The following is a 20,296-nucleotide window of genomic DNA, read 5'->3' on the forward strand; positions in this document are numbered from 1 at the left end:
AATTCATAGATTGTTACAGGGAAACTTTCCCTTCTTTGGGGGTTTCGAAGAAGGGCCCAACATTTGTTTACTGCTTTAATGCAACTGCTAAATGCTGGTAAGTAATTTATTTTTTGTAAAGTCTATTCACTGTGCTAAGAAGATGTTCCTTTAGGATAAGGGGAACTGCTCTCCTTCTTAGTGCAAGCTATTCCTCAATTGCCCAATCTTTCAAGGCCTTAATTTGTTTTAAAAAAAATTTAAAATGTTGATTTTCTAGGAGCCGTGCTGCCCAAATTTTTTATGAAAGTTGGACTTTTTCAGAATTTTTTTGGTCAAATCATGCAAATTATAGGATATAATCTTGGTCAAAATCTTTGTTCTAAACATGTCTGAATAAGACTGCAGATACTGTCAGAATGCAGGAAATTGCATCTTATTTTTCAAAATTTTCGTTGGGGGGCATGCCCCCAAACCCCCCTAGAAGGTTCGTGCCGCTGCGCGGCACTCATCGAGAGGACTACTGACAACATTGCAAAACTACTGGCAATTCTACTGATAGACATCAGAATGGGTAAACAGGTCTGCTAATGTATAATATAAGAATATTTTATAAGTATCTTATGTAAACGAAATATAATTCAAATTTGCATCTTGATAAAAATTACTTTTGAAACCATGTAATATTAAACAGCTACTAGTATATCATGTTAAGGAGGGGTATTTGCGAAAAATACCAGTCGAGAGAAATTCATTCTGAAGTCTGGTATTTTTCGCAAAGAACAAGCTATATCTGTTAATTAACTCAAACTTCTGTATTGTTATAGGGGAAACGATCTGGTAGACCAATACATAGAATCAACAGAGTTTCTCTGAGAAACCAGAGAGGAGGCAGAACTAATGGAAAGAATAATGGGGCATATTCTAGTAGTAGTGGTACAAATACTAGAACTGGTAAGATTGTTTCTATTATTCTGTTTAACTAATGACTGTTATACGTGAAACTTTGAAAGGAAAAAAATTAACTAACAAATGAAGCCTTCCAACAGGTTTACCTTATTCTGATAATTTAATTCTTAATCTCTAAAACAGAATTTAATTGAACTGAGGCAATCTTAAGTTTTATTGTTTCAATTGTATTGATGTTTAAGATGAGTATAGATTTTTCTCATTCTCTTGGTTGTGTACTTGTAGCCGCCTGCTAGCCTCTAGTGCAGAAAGTTGTGGGACTGTTACCATGTGAACTAGCACATTGAATTTCTTGCTCACTGTGTTGGTCCAGTACAAAACAGGGTTCATATTTATTCAGCATAACATATTTTCTTCCTGAACATGAATTTAATTTGCCACTGGACATCAAATTACCATTAATACATCCTTATCTTCTTTTTACGTTTATCAGTTGAAAACACTCTTTCAACATTCATTTTTAAGAAAGTGTCTTTTGATTTTTTTCTCTCAAAAAAACACAATAAAAAATAATTAATAGACACATTTTGCATAAGTGAGGACATTTGTATTTATTTTGTATTGACATTATTTCTTTGTGAATATTTCTAGTGGTGCTAAGAGAGACAGCCACCTCACCAATGGCCTCTCCAGTAAGGGGTGTTTTGAAAGCCTCACCCTCTCCTAGGAGTAGTGAACAGAAATCTACCCATAATCAACTCCTACGACAACTGAAACAATTGAAACAGAGAGTTGTACAGCTTCAACAACAGGTATGGTTACAAATTCATTTATAGTGGGGTAACTCAGAAAGGTAGAAAATGTATCTATACACTTCTAAAAGAGGGGGACATTTTTATTTAGGTACTGTTTTACTGTTGTACTGATTGCCAAATATTCAAAAGAGAAAGAGAAATGTATCAGAATTTCATCCTTAAAATAGAAGGAAAATAAACACTTAATATTTAAATTCTGATATATTTGTATGAAATATCTAAGGAATGACTGTACTATTTTTTCTGTCCATGAAGAAATAGCATAAAAAATTTGGTGCACACTAAATAACGCGCGTAGCGGGTTATTTAACAGTGTGCAACACATTTTTTATGTTATTTCCAATAGACAGAAAAAATATTACAGAGGGGGGATAGGACCTTTATTGGGACTCCGGGATCAGGTGTTTTTAAGTCCGGGTTTTCAGGATCTCGTGTTTTTAAGCCCGGGATTTTGGGAAAGGGACTCCTCCTACCCCCTCTCGTTACAGTCATTTCTTATAACTTAATTCTAAATTCTGTTTTAATTGTAGAAAACCATGAAAAAAAGTTGATGACTTCACGGTCACATGACTAAATTATGTATATGGGCTCATAACAAAATAACGTCAGCCATCAGAAGAAGCATTACATTCAAAATTAAATAATTCTGTAATTGCAAATTGTAAATTCAATTTTGTGATTTCAAGAGTTCAATCCAAAATTTCACTGAAGGTAACTAAGGTAAATATTTTTAAAAATCTGACATTTTACCTAAGCAATGTTGATTTCAATAACTAACAAATGGCATTGGAAAACTAGTTTTATTTTTACAGTGCTCAGTGCATTTTTCAATACTGAGAATATGTTTATATAGTTTAAAAGAGTTTTGAATGTAGGAATACAAATTTCAGGTTACAACGCTAAGAGAAGCTAAATCTGTAGCAAAGAAATCTTTGGAGGATAACAAGGATACGAGTACACAGTTACAGACAGATCTGTCTCAAGCTAATAAAAGATTACAGATGGCTAAACAAACTATACAGGTAACTTTTCACATATATAAAACAAAGGGCAAAACATGGTTTCTTAAGTCTACTTTAACACTATAATACTAAACGATATTCAGATTTATTATTACTGTGGATCATTGAAGTTGTGGGATGCTAATTTTCGTAGAAATTGTGGGAATAGGTGAACCACAAACTTAAATGTTCAACAAAGTACACATTTCTATAGATTTATTACACAAACTTGGGTAAAACACAAATTTTAATATCTATGAAAATACAATTTTTCAACAATCCACAAAAATTGGTAGCCAAAAAAATAAATGAATTCACTGCAGTCAAACCTTTCTTGCATTATTTCTTATGTTTTAACTGGGAATCATGTAAAAGAGAAAATAAGAGACGCAAATAATTCGAAGGACAAGTGAAAATCGAACCATTTGACTTCTGATTGTCATTTGAAATATTTTGACAGTATTTTTATGTCTATAATTTCTATTTTTATGTAGAAACTTACAACTGATGTAGAGAAAGTACAGCATGAGAAAGGACAGCTGGAAGTATTACTGGCTTCTAAAGACACTGCAACTGATAAACATTCAGAACAAGATTGGAAGTTATTAGAAACTAGACTTAAGGTAAGGAGAAAATGTCAACCATTTTATACCCGTAGCCAGGGGGTTCGTCCGAACCCCTCCCCCCTTGAAAACAAATAAGCACTGTTAAAGTCAATGTTCTGTTCGAATTGTGACTGTTGAAGTCGAGTTTGTGAGTCCAACGAACCCCCCTTGGAAATTCCTGGCTACGAGCCTGCATTTTATATATTTTGAAGAGAATCCAAGTGAATTGTTAAATACAATTGATCTATTATATTACTTGTTATTATAGCATTTTAGACTTATTGGTAGTTAAAACTAATTTTACACTTATTATTTGGTAACATTGTTTTTTTTTTTAAAGTTTAAAAACACAATGTTTTTACCTTGATTCATGGTTAAGTTTTTCGGCCAATTATTTTCTTGTTTATGCATGTGATAAATTCAAACTGGTGAACACTTAATACTAGGTGTTACATGTAGCATTTATACACCAATGTTTAGTTTTTTTGTTTTTTTATGCCCTACCTACGATAGTAGAGAGGTATTATGTTTTCTGGTCTGTGCGTCCGTTCGTCTGTCTGTTTGTTAGTCTGTCTGTCCATCCATCCGTCCATCCATCCGTCCGTCCGTCCTTTCGTTCGTCTGTCTGTCCCGCTTCAGGTTAAAGTTTTGGGTTAAGGTAGTTTTTGATGTATTTGAAGTCCAATCAACTTGAAACTTAGTAAACATGTGCCCTATGATATGATCTTTCTAATTTTAATGCCAAATTAGAGTTTTTACCCCAATTTTACGGTTCACTGAACATAGAAAATGATAGTGCAAATTTCAGGTTAAAGTTTTTGGTCAAGGTAGTTTTTGATAAAGTAGAAGTCCAATCAACTTGAAACTTAGTATACATGTTCCCTTTGATAAGATCATTCTAATTTAAATGCCAAATTAGAGAATTTATTCCAATTTCACGGTCCACTAAACATAGAAAATGATAGTGCAAGTGGGGCATCCGTGTACTATGGACACATTCTTGTTTAATGAATGAGTTATTTCAATTGACCTCAGATAAATTTGCTAAAATTACCTCATGGAACAATCAGCTATCTGACATGATAACATTAGAATTGTTTGACATAACTATTCATAGAAACAATTAATACATTTTTAATAAGATTTTGTTTTATTGTCTGATTTTTCTACAACTATATAAAATCTATATTTTTAGGCCTCATCAAATGAGATATGTAGACAGTCTGCACAGATGAGACAGATGAAACAGGATAATGATATGTTACAGGAACAAAATCGTAATCTACAGGACAGGTTGGTGTCATCTATTGCAATAGAGGAGGGGGAAAAAAAAAATTTTCTGTGTGGAGTCATATGTTCTCAACAAATCCATCTTTTCCCACAACACACATACCAAAATAAATGCATATTATTATTCAGGATATAGATAGATATGATTTTACCACATGAAAAAGGTCTAAATATTGAGGTTTGAAGATGCAATACACACCATAGTATAAAAGTTGAATCTTTTTTTTTCTTTTTCTAACCTATTGATGGAATTTTACACCTTAAGGTGGTACCTAACACTACAGGGAGATAACTCTGGAAAGTCAGCGCAACGTTTTTGTTACATTGTGTTGTAAAGGAAATATTAAGCTTCTCAATGATCAAAATTGGTGTTCGTCAAACTGCTATATAACCAATGTGATTTTTCTGAAAAAACGGTTGGTTCAAAATTTTTGAAATTTTTATATCTTTGTTAAAGGGTCAAAGTAAGTACATTGTCCAAATTTTATGAAAATTAAACGAGCCAAATTAATTTAAGTGAAAGTGTTGGGTACCACCTTAAATTTAAAAAAAAAAAATTTCTCTCAAACCCTTTCAACATGTCAATGGCATATTCTTTTCACCTGCATGCAAATTTCAAATTCCAGTTCTTTTATAAATTAAAAGCTAATAACTATTGTGACATTAATTCAGACAGCAATATTCCTTAAATTACAGAATTAATCGATTGGAAAGAGATACAAGCCAGAAGAGAAACCTGTTAGAAGAACAGAGGTCAAAGTTGAAACAAGTTCAATCAAGTGCTAAAACAGATGCTAATGCAGTTGTAAGTAAAGAAAAAATGTCCGACTTGCTGTAATTTTTTTAAGCATTATTCCATTAATTTCAAATGTCAATATACAATTTACTGTTAACCCCGCCTCATTTTTGCACCTGTCCCAAGTCAGGAGCCTCTGGCCTTAGTTAGTCTTGTATTATTTTAATTTTAGTTTCTTGTGTAGAATTTGGAAATTATCATGGTGTTCATTTTCACTGAACTAGTATATATTTGTTTAGGGGCCAGCTGAAGGACGTCTCCGGGTGCGGGAATTTCTCCCTACATTGAAGACCTGTTGGTGACCTTCTGCTGTTGTTTTTTCTATGGTCGGGTTGTTGTCTCTTTGACACATTCCCCATTTCCATTCTCAGTTTTATTCAGCTCATTTTGTCATGTTTTTGTATATAGTAAAATGTAGATTATATGTTAGAGCAGTAATAAACTCTGAGGACTTTAAAGATATGACTACTGGTACCATTGTAGTTTTGGTAAAAAAATGTCTTTGTAAGTGGTGAAATTACAATAACATATTAGTTTGATAAGTGTTGCTTGAAATGTGTTGGTCTACTGGTCATTTATATAAGGTACATATTATTGAAACATGATTTGAGCTAACTATCCAAACTAGAAATCCTTGCAAACTTCATCTATGTAAGCTAAAACAGTTTATTTTTCTAGACCTTTAGTAAAAACTTGTAATCAGATTTGTATATTATGCTTATCTTTACTTTTCAGGAAGAGTTAGAGACAAAAATCAAATTGTTACAAGAAACGGTTGATAAAAATAAGACACAGGTAAGATATCATTTTTTTTAGGACCTGTTAAGTAGCATTTGTGTCGCCCTCATATGTTATGTAAAGAAAAAATATTGAATTATTTTTTTCATTCTGTTTGTGTGTCAAGAAGTTTATGGATGAAAATTCTTCTATTGTTTATTGGAATAAAATATTAGTTTTGTTCTCTCATTCTGTCTGTGTGTCTCTTATCCTGTCTGTTTGTCAAAGAAGTTTATGGATGAAATTCTTCAATAGTTTACATATGGATTAAATGAAACATAACTAGCTGAAATTACGTACAATCTAATCCTTTTGTGTTTATTTTCATAATCAACAAAAAATATGGATGGAATTTTTAATTTTACCTCTTTTTTTTTTAAGTGTACAATTTTCTATTCTCTATCTTTTCCTTAATTATTTCCTTTTCTGTTATTAAGGATTTTGAATACCTTTTCACTGTTATGTAAATGTTAATCAAGTTGTATATATTTGTAGTCTGATTCATTGAAGAAAAGATTGAGTGCAGTAACAAGGGAAAAAAGAGATTATGAGGAAAGATTCCTTAAATTAACAAATGAGTTAGAGAAAAAGGTAAAAACAATATACTACTAGACAATTTATGATATATTTTTAAACCTTCATTAGGCAGTTCTGTTTTTTTTTAAATCATTTAAAGTTATGTATTGTTTACTTTGACTATAGAAGGGAATAAGAAATTTTCCAAAAAAAATCAGAACAATAAATTTTACACAGCATAAAATGATGGAATTTACTGTGACAAACAGAATAAAACAATGACTTTCAATCCACACTGCAGAAAAACCCTAACTGCTTCACTATTCAATATTACTTTACACTAACCCATATGTGTATTTGATATTTAAGACAAAACAGTTAATAGACACTCAGAATAAGAAGATGGAACTAGAGTCATCAGTGGGTGAACTAGAAAGCACAGCCCAGCAACAGTTGAGAGGACTAGCTTCACAAAGTGAAATGGCCATTGAAGCAGCACAAGATAAACTGACCAATGCATATAGACAGATTCAAAACTACCAGCAATTTATTAAGGTAAAGAATGGTTTACTTATATTATTACATTTCAATTACTTTCTGATCTGAAAATTTTGCTTGAATTCTCAAGACTCAACTTTAGGAATAAAGTCTACAGTCTTTTCAGTCAGATTTGACTGGATAAAAGAGAAAAACTTGAGACTTTATAGTTTGCTGACCTTTTCAAAAGAAAGTCCAAAATTTTATTTGTAATTTTTCTGAAAAATCAGTAATTTTATTGATCGTGGATAACAAATAAAAGTAAAACATTATGTCTTAACCTGCATATATGATTTTAGCCTATTTTGTTTAATTTTAGTCACTTGGCCATGACTTAATAAAGAAGACCAGTAGAACAAGATCTGAAGCCAGAGAATCTTTAAACAAGAGAGAAAGAGATGTCAATCGTGAAGCTAACTCCTCCTTACAAAAGGCTCAGAGTCTTGCTAAAAATATCCTTAATCTTAGCCAATCAGATATAGATGATATCATGAGTGCAGACGGAGATCCAGAGAGGATGGCAATGGTTTGTAGTATTTAATTTGATATCACTGAGAACCTTGCTATTACTTCGTCTCAGATTTTTAGGGCAGATTAACTTCAAAGGTCTGTTTTATATTTTGTTTTACATATGCCTCTTACTCATTATTTCGTGCAACAGTTATAGTTAGAGAAACAGTTGAAAAATTGTTTTGAACATTGAGATGCTGCCATCATGCAAGTGGTACCCTGATTCTTTGATTTTTAATGTTTTCCCATAAATTTCAAAGTAGATTAAAGCTTTCAGGTACTATTGGTGTCTTTCATTATCTTGGATTGTAAATAGCAGAGAACTTAAGCTACAGACTTTCATAATCCATTGAAATTAGCAAAATTTGAAGAGGAATGCACTTAACTTATATATTTTTTCATTTAAAAGAATTAATTTAAAATTTATTTTTAACTTTAAATATTTTTACAAGCTTAAGTTTATTTTTGGCTGATTTTATTTATTTTTTAAAATTTGCATTTTAAGGGGAGGCAACTCTGAAATATGTCTGTGCGTTTTCAGAAGGAATCTTCATCAAGTTATGCTATTTTGTATTATAACTAGAAAAGAAGTATGGTGACCCAATCTTTTCTTTTGATTCTCTCAAAGCATTTTCTAAAGATATTTTAGTTTAAAAATTTATTATTTAATTGAGTTTTTAATCACATAATGATGTTTTTTCCTATAATAATCCATTCAATGTGTGTCATATTGATACAACTTGTAGCTACAGAAAATGTTGGGTGACCTACCATTATATTATATTTTTGAACATATCTCAATATTTTATAACAAAATATCTTTTTATAGGATGATATGAGTGATGACAAAAGAAGAGACAAGAGATGGTTGAAAAAATGTGAAAAACTTGTTGTCAGTAAGGTAAGGCTTATACAATGCTAAAAACTTGTTGTCAGTAAGGTAAGGCTTATACAATGCTAAAAACTTGTTGTCAGTAAGGTAAGGCTTATACAATGCTAAAAACTTGTTGTCAGTAAGGTAAGGCTTATACAAAGCTAAAAACTTGTTGTCAGTAAGGTAAGGCTTATACAATGCAAAATTTACCTTTTACTGTGATTTCATAATTTTCTGTGGGATATACCATTTATTTTAGATTTTATGAGTATAGGTTCACTACAATTTAAAAAAAGTTCTACTAGGAACAAGTTTTCTATGGACTTATATACAGACTTGAGCAATATTATGAAATCAATAACCAATTAAATGAACAATTTCCTCTATCATGGAAAATTGATATCCATGAAAATAAATGATTCCACAGAATTTGTATTTATAGTTGGTCAGCTGACTCTGATTTTACCGCATGTTATAAAGATCTCCAGTACTTACCAAACTCTTTCGTTAACAGTTTTATTAGTTAAAATTGAGAATGGAAATGGGGAATGTGCCAAAGAGACAACAACCTGACCATAGAGCAGAAGGTCACCAACAGGTCTTCAAGGCAACGAGAAATTCCCTCATCTGGCCCCTAAACAAATATATATTAGTTCAGTGATAATGAATGCCATACTAAACTCCAAATTGTACGCAAGAAACTAAAAGTTAAAAAAATACAAGACTAACAAAGGCCAGAGGCTTCTGAATAGGGACAGGCGCTAAAATGTTGGGGGATTAAATTGAATGTTTTAGCTGACTTTTATGCCCCACCTACAATAGTAGAGGGGCATTATGTTTTCTGGTCTGTGAAACCTTTCGTCCACCCATCCATCTGTTTGTCCTGCTTCAGGTTAAAGTTTTTGGTCGAGGTAGTTTTTGATGGAGTTGAAGTCCAATCAACTTGAAACTTAGTGCACATGTGCCCTATGATATGATCTTTCTAATTCTAATGCCAAACTATAGTTTTTACCCCAATTACACATTCCACTAAACATGGAAAATGATAGTGCGAGTGGGGCATCCGTGTACTATGGACACATTCTTGTTTTCTTCTAATTTCTCTAAATGTTTATGACATGTATTAGGGATGTCAATGATGATCTGAAAAGCAGTATTACTTGATATAGTCTTGCTTCCAAATATTTAGCATTTAATGCACAGATGGAATATTTTGATACATTTTTTATCAGAAAAGTTTAAACCACCGTTTTCTACAGAAGAAAATGCCTGTACCAAGTCAGGAATATGATTATATGATAGTTGTTTTCTATTAATTTGATGTGTTTGAGCTTTTGTTTTTGCCATTTGATAAGGGAATTTCCATTTTAAATTATCCTTGGAGTTTAGTATTTTTCATATTTTACTTTTTATCAGCAGTTGCAATCTCATTTTAGAAACACTCATAGCTAAGTATCTAAAAGTCTGTGGTGTATAAGAACTGTAACATTTAAAAATTATATGACAAAGAAGGAACTTTGAATAGCATCATACTTAAATATTCGAATATTTAATAATACAATATTTTCTCTATTACAGGATGATTTTGTCATACCATTAGTAGAACTGTTCGTACAGAAGATGGAAGAAAGAGTTGACCTGTTGAGTCAGATGTACTCGTGATATTTTACATTGTTGAGACAGTGTGCATTTATGTAATACACAACTCAGGTTAACAATCATACCATTTCATATTCATGTGAAACCAGCAAAACTAATAATGCAATGATATTTGAGGTTTAACAATTTGTATGTTGGACTGAAGTGCTCTGAAATTGTGAACATTTTTTTAGGGTTAAAGATTAAAGCAGCATTTCAATCTAGGCTTCTAATTCTGAATAATTATTTGATCATCAGGGTGTATAATTGGTCTTTCTGTAAATTATATTAGTATAACCAACAAGTACCATTTTAACTGTGATATTTATGCATTCCGTCCACTTTGAATATAGTAGACATACATGTACTTGAAATGTTTTTTTGCATGTAATAACAAATTTAGGATACTTGTTAATTTCAATAGTTGTGATTTTGATAAGCAAAAAGAAAACAGTTAATGTTTACTACATTTTTCACATATATATATATATATAGCAAAACAGGTGCTAGTGCTATGATTTTGTTATAGAAATTTTTTTAAAAGAAAATATTGATATTTATAAATCTTAACTTACCTACCGGTAATGAAATACTATGTATCTCATTATACCAGAAGTAGAAATGAGTTTATTGAATTTATTTTTCACAAAATTATTGTTTTTAAAGAATCAATAATAATGCAAAATAAATAAATTACAAAGTAGCAATATAAATAAAGAGCTTCTGCACCTATTATTTGTGCTTGTCGAGTTCCCTTAAGTGTATACTAGATGGTATGCAGGGTTGTCAGATAAAATCAAATTAAATACTGCTACATTGAAAACAACAAAGAAGCAATATGTTATATTTTTCATGACACATTTATGGATCTGAAAATGTAAACCAAAGGAACAGCTCTTTTATTAATGATCATTGATTTGTTAGTGGATATATTTTTTAAACTATTATTTTGGGAGGGAGTATGTTAGATGCCTGCTCATGGACTCTATATAACAGTAACACTTAATGGAAAGATTTGACTAACTTTCTTTTACAATAGAAATTAAGTATGCAAAAGGATTAGATATACTTACAGGACTTTATGTGTTTAAATTATAGATCATACTATTAGTATTAGTACTGTACTAATGAGTGATGCAGTTTAAGTAGGACCTATATATTTTGAGGTATTTGTAAATATTTTTATCATTTATTTATGTAATAAAAGAGAAAATGCATTAATAAGAAGTTGTATTTTATTTTTGTGTTTTATGATATAATACTGCTATAGTCTTAATTATATTATACATCCACTCTAAAAGTTTGGGTTATATTGCAATCAACTTGTGTGTCAGTTCGACCAAAAAAAAATTTTGTCACACTTTTCTCAGGATCCTTTAAAAAGACTGACTTCTGATATGGTCATGGTTTTTCTGTTAGCAGATATTTTAAATATTTCAACATGTCGATAAGATTTTAAAAAAATCAACACACATTTCTCCAGTTCTTTATGAGGAGAATAACTCTTTGTTAGGTCATTATAATGCCGAGTTTAAATGGGATGTGCTTCATAGATTGCTGGGATACTAACTATTTGCTGATACTTTGATTTTTTCAACAAAAAGTTATAATAAATGGTTCTTATATTAGTTAATAGCAGGATATGATGCCAAAATCTCACAGTTATACTGAACAAATTTGAATATAAAGATTGATTTGTTCTGCAGACCTAGGTTCAATTTGAACCTAAATTGGTAGTTTGGAAATTAAAAATCGAGAAATATTGGAATTGGAAGGGTTTAGAAGCCCCTTGCTATCTAGGATACACTGTAAAGATGTTTGAAACATCTGCAGAAATATAACTTTTTAAGTTTATAATTATAAAAGTCCTCTTGAACAGCCAGTTCCTGTCGAAGTAATGAGGAAGTCAAAAACTCAGAACACTGAAAAAAAAAAGAAAGCTGTGATCAATTGTTATAAATTGTATATACAATATAATAGGTTATTTATTAAAGTAAACCAGTCCAAAGTTTCATTTTACTGTAAGAATGCACAGTGCAAAGTTGTGAAAAAACATATGGATATCAAATGCATGATTCAACTTTCCAAGTAAGTGATACAGAAGCATCATAAAACTGCAAAATTAATCAACTAAACTTTTGGTCTGTTGACTTCAAAACTTCTGTGTGGTTTGCATGTGAAAGTTTGTGATTGGTCAGTTTTAGATGCACTACTATTAGTTGATCAATAGTACTTTGTATGCAGTTGACTTAGCATTTGCACATCTTAGTTTTATGAAAAATATATAGCCCTGACTCTGGTTTTGTTGACTATTAAACTTGTGCATGGGCTGCATGTTTAAGTTTGTGTAAACGTCTGATTTATGGGAATCACTTATGGTTAGTCAGAGGTATATATATTATGCAGTTTATAATTATTTGAATATCTTATTTCCACTCTGATTATTGGTTCGTTGACTTCAATAGAAAAACAATGAATAGTTAATGTTTCTTATAGTATCATAACATAACAAACTGCAATTTGAATTCAACATTTGCATTTACTATCAAAATTCCGCAAGGTAAGACATATTTCTGTGGCGACAGTTTATTCCAAAGTAACAGAAGTGCCATATGTGCATACGCAAAGTTGCAATCACTATGGATTTTGTAGTAGAGACGCAGTTTTTTGTCTGGTAGTTTTCCTGGTTTTTTTTTGTGTTTTGGCGATGAAGGCTATCCAATCTGCCTACAATACAGTGTACATCTGCTGATATTTATTGGAAACATTTTATCCAAAAAGTCCCCCAAATATTTCAGTTTCTCAGTTACTGCTATGACAAATATCTTCGACCAAGTAATATCAAAATAGAAAAGGGTCGCTTTCATCTGAGGCGCAATATCCATTAGATAGATTAACTTCTAATAAATTGTTCAAAATATATTGTCTGGAAACGAAACTTTTCAGTCTATTATAACCACTGTGACCTTGACAATACTATTGAATAATCAAATCAATAGATGTCTTTTTCTTCCAATGAACGCTTTGATAGGGATGTTGTCCCTTTGACAGTTAAATTCATCATTTCTATTCTTTACTTTATTGTGAACATTGGAATTATGGTTCAAAATATATCCAGAAATCAAAATTTCAGTCATTATGTCAATTTGAGCTTTGACGTTAATCCTTGACAGACATGGACTTAACTGCCTTCAAATCTATTGCCGGACAGTGCCCTCACATCATTTTGGTCTCTTGTTTAGAGTTACCAGATCTTCTAGTTTTTATATATCAAAAGCCCTGACTTTACAAAATGTAAATTGGACCATTCAAACTAGATAACCAGGACCTGATTTGCGATCAAACAATAGATATAAAACAAGTATGACATACAGCAACCAAAGAATAAATGTTAACTAAATTACAGGTTTCTGGCCTGGGATAGACTTACGGCAGGTTTCTGACTTGAGTTAAGAGTTACGCAGGTTTTCAAGATCTTCTCCCTTCTATTGCAATATGACAAAGAACAAACTGTAAAATTATTTGCGAAGGACTTGGTTGATTTAATCGGCATGAGTCATCAAAAGATGAAAATATACAATTAAAAAAGAAGATCAAATACTCACAGTTACTGTAAGCCTGTTTTTAAAGCAAAGTATAATTAATTAATAAATCGTGTTTTTCTGACTTTTTAAAAAGTATCAATCAGCCAAACCAAAGTTGTAAAGGATATTCATTGTAGAAGCACAATTTTTAAATTTCGTTAAATAAAATGGGCAAAATGACACAAAAATCCAAACACAATGGCTTTCATTTACCTCGAATTTCTTCGGGAAATTCGGACAGACTGTCATCAGATGTGTATTTTATCGTCTAAAACTAATGAATGTTCAAAGTTATAAATATTCTTTATTATTTAATCAAAATTTTCAATATGAAATGAATCATGACTTTAATAATATACAGTCTTAGTAAAAAACGTTATCCCTTGAACCTTATTATAACCATTCCTGTCAGCTTCCCCACATGTATTTATTATCGTTAAGTAAAATGGACAAATGTTTATTAAAAGGATGATAAAATTCTTGCAATAACATTCTAGTTTTTTTCGACATGTCTCCAATCTGCCGGTCTTCTTTACTTCTTGTATTTGATATGATTCGTTTCCTTTGTTTCTGTTCTTCAGACACTGATAATGGCCCTAAAATTGATGGGGAAATAATAACTTTATTGCAACGAACACCTTGAAACTATTTACATGTTTTTATATACATTCTTTTAAGTCGAAGTTTTAAAAGAAAGTTAATAATAACTGTTTGATTGGTTTTTAACACCTCTTTCACTACTATATTTCGCTGCGGTTAGTTTTTATTTGCGGAGGGAAGCCGGGGAGAACCACTTACCATCGGCCGGCAGGACATCTTGTCAATTTAAATTGGAGTCGAACGCAGTTGCCGAAAGTTTTGAATGGTATTTTAAATACATTAATGTATAAAGTTTATAAATTTTCGAAAAACTAAGGATTTTCTTATCCCAGGAATAGTTTATAATTATAATTGTTTTGAATATACATTGAAAGACAATTTCTTCCTATGTGACGTTAACATTTTCGGACGCCAACACACGCGAAACAATGAATGTGTTTTTGAATTTGATAGATGCTTTTTGTGCTTTTTTGTAAATGTTTGTTTGTTTTTGAGATTGTAACACAGTGGTGATTGCTGTTACCATAATTTGACTAATTTACCAATTATATCTGTGTGGTTCACGCATCGTTTTAAATAACAGAATTTGATGCGACTGTCATACAAGTGAGAGGTTTGGCGCTATAATACCAGGTTCAATCTACCATTTTCTACATGAGACAATGCCTGTACCAAACATAAATCGTTTCACAGCTCTGATTTAGCATATCCGAGCATCCATATTTACATGTATTGATGATGTCATTGGTTATTACAATGTATAGATATAGATACTTACTTAATTTTAAAAACTTGAACACTTCTTTCAAGTACTCAATACGATTTCGCATATATTCCTCAAATTTAATCACCATCACTTGGTCTTTTGGAAATACCCTATACCAATCTTCTAAAAATACATAGTACATTCCTACCCGCAAACGAGCCTGCAAGATAAAGTTGGCACAAGATAATTGACTAGTAATCTACTATATACAAAACATGCCTTATATATTTTAAAGGTCAAAATGTATCAAATTTTATAATTTTATTGTGAATTTCTTGAATTTCAAATTCAAAAACTATGTGACGTCAATATTAAGAAAAAGCTTTTTATTTTTTATAAAATGTCGGCCGCAGGTAGTGTAAGTCAAAATTTCTGTCCGTACCTCATATTACATCAATTCCCAGTGGCATTCAAAATTGCATACCTTTTATCCCGTAGGACTCCTATTACGAGACCAGTGTTAATTTTTTCCCCTGAACAGGCATGCATTTTTTTGACGTGGATAGTTAAGAACAACGAACCAATTAAAGGCCCTTTCAGTACAAGGAAAGGTATATAGATAATGTATGTAACTATTATAGTGTTGTACCTTAAATGATTCCAATGAAGAATTGTAAGCACAACCTCGTTCTGAATAATGTTTTCGGCATACCATGTGTTGAGTGATTGATTCAAGAACTGCAACATGAAAATCTGCTACGGTTTTATTATATCCGAAAAACTGAGATTCATATAAATAGTCAGAATATACCCTGAAAAAAATATGGACTTAAGGGGAAACTGTTTCTAATCAACATGTGCACAATTTCAAGCAAATATAACCATTTTTTTAGAGACTGATTCGTTAAAATTCATCTTTATTCTCGGTTTGCTTACATATTTCGTTGTAGCTTCGTCTTGATAAACTTTTATCTATTTTACAATTCAAAACATAACACCATTAAATTTATTTGAACATCAGTATCTATTAAATATATCACTATGTGTTTATTTTATTGGGTTAGTTTTTCCCCCTGCTTAATCGATTTATACCCCCTTTCCCTTTTAAAAATGGTTGGATCCACCTCTGCGTGTGCATGTTATAATTGCGTGTTTAACGTTACGAAATGTAGTTTAGATAATCAAAAGATAGGTTTGCATGCAAGTGAAACTGGTGTAATTCCAACATGTTTAAACTCCAATACTGAGTGACACTATATCGATAATGTGTTTGTTTTTCGGTAATGTTTGTTGAGTAAAAGTCTTTTTTTCTTCTTCTGTAGAAGTGTAAGGTGTTGATGTAAGCGGGATGTTCAACCCACCATTTGTTTTCATAAAATGCCCTGTACCAATTCACGAAAATGGCAGTTGTTATCAAAAAGTCCGTTTCTGTGTATGCTGGTGGGTTTTGGTTTTTGTTGTTGTTCAGTGTTTCTGTTGTTCCGTTGATTTCCTCTTGATGTGTTTTTCTCGGTTTAAGTTTGTAACGCGGATTTGTTTTCACTTTATCGATTTGTGACTTTACAACAGCGGTATACTTCTGTTGCTTTTTTTAGAGGTCTTTTGTACAGTGCAATAATTTCGTGTTATCCTTTTTGTGTATGCATTTCAAATGCGCTCTATATCTGTCAATTTTCTTGTCCTGGCAGTGACATAAAATCTCCTTGAACTATTAATTTTAGTTTCTAATAATTCTATCTTGTTCGTTCAGTCCGCCTATTCAGTCTAGTCATATATACCTGTTAATAGGATCCCTCATCATAAATATGAGTCTCATGTTCGGATTCAAATGATAAAGGTAATGAGCATTTAAAATACGAGGTTCGTTACAATCTTCATTCCCAGGAATTTCCTGCCATCTGTCATTATCATGTGACACGTCAACGGTTCCTTCTCCTGTAATAAGTTTCATCAAAATAATTATAACAAAAATACCAAACACTATGGAAAATTTAGATTGGAAATTCCCTGATCAATTGGCAAAATAGACTCAAACACAACAAACTAATGGAAAACAACTGTTATATATTGCCGGCTGGATACAATCTGGTTTTATGGTTTCATATGACAAAGATGGATTTCAATTTTCAAGAATCAAAGAAAATATAGCACACTATTACGACATTTTAAAGGCAACACGGAGTTGTGCGTGTGCTATCATAAACGGATATAAATAAATTAAAAAAAATGTGTCTAAACGACATTTAAAATGACATGTTTAAAATAGGACGATCATAATTCCAATCAAATAGGGATGCAAGATGCTTCGGAAGGCAAAGAGACCCTGAAATGTACAATTCACATAAATATGCATTCAATTATATATGAGTCATATGCAGTGGTAGCAAACAATTACCACACACAATACAAGCGATATCTTGACCTATCAGATAGTCTTCAGGGTCGGATCGAGCCGTTTTTAAAAGGCAACAACCAAGAATAAAATGTATTATTGCAGTTTTTATTATTTTCAATATAATTGAATTTGATGCGAGTGTCAAACAAGTGAGAGGTTAAGCTAACTATAAAACGAGGTTCAATCCACCATTTTCTAAGTATGAAAATGTCTGTACCAAGTTAGGAATCTACAGTTGTTATCCATTCGTTTGATGTGTTTGAGCTTTTGATTTTGCCATTTGATTTGGAACTTTCCGTTGGGAATTTTTCCTCGGAGTTTTTTTTTGTGAATTTACTTTTGTTTTGTATAGAAAGCTTCGAATGTCCAAAATGTCATGGATACTAAATATCCTTAATGAAAAAATTCCAAAACATTTACAGTTGTCACATTTAAAAATATCATAATCCTGTGAACGAACCTGTAATCAGAAAGTAATATAAGTCATCATCAGTCCATTTGTCTGGTGATGGTGTTGATTTGATCATATCAGTTGCAGTGTCGAAATGGTCTAAATACTGATCTAGACTCCAATTTGCTGTAACAATAATAAAAATAGAAAAAATAATCACTACACATACTAATTAATTATTTATTAGAAGAGAAAAGTTGACATCGGAAAATTGAAAACACATATCTTATCTGATTGGCATTATATAAATGTTATTAATTTCATATGGTCTTTATGATATACACGAACGTATATACACGTACAGCATATGTTCTTATCAACACATAAGCTGAAAGTATAACATAAGAAATTTTAACACAATTACTTTAACACAAGTTTTTATTTTATTACATCTTCACGTTAAAACAAGGCTGTACAGAGCATGATTTTTTTTTTAATTACTATTTATTGTTTTTAGCTTTGACCCGTTATAAAAAATTGTAATGCATTTTTGTTCTTCATTGTTTGCTTTTTTTGTGTTGTATCTCGTCTCACTTTTTTCTTGTATGAGTTGAGTGTTTGACATTATGATGGAATTTCACTTCAGTTGTTCTCCTTTTAACGGACAACTAATTTATTTTCTAACAAATACTGTTGAGTTTAATTTCATCTTATCCACAATAAAAGAAACAATGAATCTGTTCAAGTAGACCGACTATTCATATTGTGCGGGGGCATGGGTTTGCTCTGCTCATCTCTGAAGAAAATTACCGTTTTCAAGAATGTAAAATTTAAGAAAAAATGTCCACTACCTCTTGGATAACGCCTCCTGGTAAAGTACATAGGTTCTTTTCCATGTCTGATAGCTACTCCTGGGTGTTGCTCTAACCCGTGCCAGACATCTGTAGTACCACTTTTCGGCATACCAACAATAAAGAAGTAAGGGAGACAGCGTATAGCAAGCGTTGGCGTCTTCAATTCTTTACCGCCCAAGTATGTCACATTACGATAAAAACAAGGATTCTTGTAATTCTTAAAAAACCTAAAAGGACCCTGAAAAAAGTAATACTCACTATTCAAAGTTCATTTTGCATTTCAACTCCACACTTTATAATGCGTTTTCAACTTTTTCTAATTCGAGCGTTCATGATGTTTTTTTGTAGACAAAAAACAGGTCTTGTATTCAAATTTTAATCTCGGTACCAATAGAGAGTTTATTTGAACATGCCCTTTGTTAGACAAATGAAACTATTTGCACATACCGTTTTGATAATTGATACTATTTGTATGTACCAGTTTGAGAAATGATATTTTTTTAACGTACAGTTTTGAGATATGATACTATTTGTACATACTCTTTTGGAAAACGGTTTTTGTACATACATTATGCGAATTAATACTATTTGTACACGTATATCGTTTTGAGAAATTACACATTTTGAACATACCATTTTGAAACAGTATACCGATTAACGTACCGTTTTGGAAATGAAACTTTTTGTACGTACCGTTTTGCGAAAATCCAAAAGTTTATTGACCTGTGTTTGTCCAACTGGTGTAAGTCCTATCTCTGAACATATCTGTTTACTGAACAGTGGATTTCGGTTGTACATACGGTTAGTTGTGATACTAATGTTTGATGTTTTAGCACTTTGTAGTATATGTATTCTTTTAAAAGCACCATTTGTGTGTATGTTGTTGTTCAAGGAATCAATATTAAAGTTCAGAAACATACAAAGGAAAAATATTCCACATAAACAGGAAATTAAAATCCTACGTTGTCGTCTTTTCATTCTAATTCCATATCTTTATAGTTATAACAATTTCATTCACTGTGCTTTCTTGTTCTGAAATGATATCTTTATAATATTTATACATAATAAAAGAACTTACTTTTCGTACATTTTTAAAATAATCGAAACTCATGTATTTTATGTTATCAATACACTTATATGCACACATTTCAAATTTGACTAAACAAAAAGTTTATCAAACGTGTAACATACGTATCTTAAATTTACATCTTAAAAGACAGAGTTCATCGATAGTAAATATATATTTAACAACGTTTGATAAAAGGTTCTGCCTTGGTTGTGTACTTACCAACATTTGATAAAGGGCATAACTAGTTTGATTGTTTTTCTATCAAATGTCAAACAACAAATAAAAAGCTAGAGGTTAATTTAATTTAGATATTACTTTGCGTTTTCATATAATAGAAAAAGAAAGAATATACCGTAGTAGATCATGACACAAAATTCCACCATGCAAACGTCCCCGATGGTTTCACCAGCCCAGTAGTCAACATTTCGGTGTTGACTTGAATATCAATAA

General features: G+C 31.4%; 2 protein-coding genes across 5 annotated transcripts in view; one reads left to right on the plus strand and one right to left on the minus strand.

Moving 5' to 3' along the window:
- Positions 1-11,463, plus strand: part of LOC134715782 (centlein-like) — a 58,886-nt gene extending 47,423 nt beyond the window's left edge. For 3 of the 4 annotated variants that reach the window (XM_063578222.1, XM_063578223.1, XM_063578226.1), the window contains 12 exons: positions 807-933; positions 1,540-1,700; positions 2,594-2,725; positions 3,199-3,327; positions 4,505-4,602; positions 5,296-5,404; positions 6,131-6,190; positions 6,668-6,763; positions 7,058-7,243; positions 7,545-7,751; positions 8,565-8,636; positions 10,188-11,463. In XM_063578222.1, coding sequence (XP_063434292.1) covers positions 807-933; positions 1,540-1,700; positions 2,594-2,725; positions 3,199-3,327; positions 4,505-4,602; positions 5,296-5,404; positions 6,131-6,190; positions 6,668-6,763; positions 7,058-7,243; positions 7,545-7,751; positions 8,565-8,636; positions 10,188-10,271 — 1,461 coding nt within the window. In that variant the 3' untranslated portion in view covers positions 10,272-11,463. The remainder of the gene's footprint in view (positions 1-806; positions 934-1,539; positions 1,701-2,593; positions 2,726-3,198; positions 3,328-4,504; positions 4,603-5,295; positions 5,405-6,130; positions 6,191-6,667; positions 6,764-7,057; positions 7,244-7,544; positions 7,752-8,564; positions 8,637-10,187) is intronic. The other variant, XM_063578225.1, reaches the window with a different exon arrangement.
- Positions 11,464-14,219: 2,756 nt separating this feature from the next.
- LOC134716750 (carbohydrate sulfotransferase 15-like) lies at positions 14,220-19,805 on the minus strand. The gene is made up of 7 exons (XM_063579756.1): positions 19,471-19,805; positions 18,775-19,015; positions 17,993-18,109; positions 16,916-17,072; positions 15,787-15,949; positions 15,210-15,357; positions 14,220-14,427 (listed from the first exon to the last, which is right to left on the minus strand). Exons 1-7 carry the CDS (start codon positions 19,753-19,755, stop codon positions 14,240-14,242), a joined length of 1,299 nt encoding a protein of 432 aa, XP_063435826.1. The 5' UTR covers positions 19,756-19,805; the 3' UTR covers positions 14,220-14,239.
- Between the last annotated feature and the right edge of the window lie 491 nt (positions 19,806-20,296).

This window comes from Mytilus trossulus, chromosome 4 (genome assembly GCF_036588685.1).
Source record: "Mytilus trossulus isolate FHL-02 chromosome 4, PNRI_Mtr1.1.1.hap1, whole genome shotgun sequence".
In the NCBI taxonomy this organism is placed as follows: Eukaryota; Metazoa; Mollusca; class Bivalvia; order Mytilida; family Mytilidae; genus Mytilus; species Mytilus trossulus.

Bases quoted from the DNA above. Each gene is read 5' to 3' on its own strand.
- LOC134716750 (XM_063579756.1), bottom strand. From the start codon at position 19,755: ATGAAAAGACGACAACGTAGGATTTTAATTTCCTGTTTATGTGGAATA. The intron at 19,016-19,470 runs GTACGTACAAAA...TACTTTTTTCAG, and splicing joins TTTTGGATTTTCGCAAAACG to GGTCCTTTTAGGTTTTTTAA. The intron at 15,358-15,786 runs GTACAACACTAT...TTTATCTTGCAG, and splicing joins CTTCATTGGAATCATTTAAG to GCTCGTTTGCGGGTAGGAAT.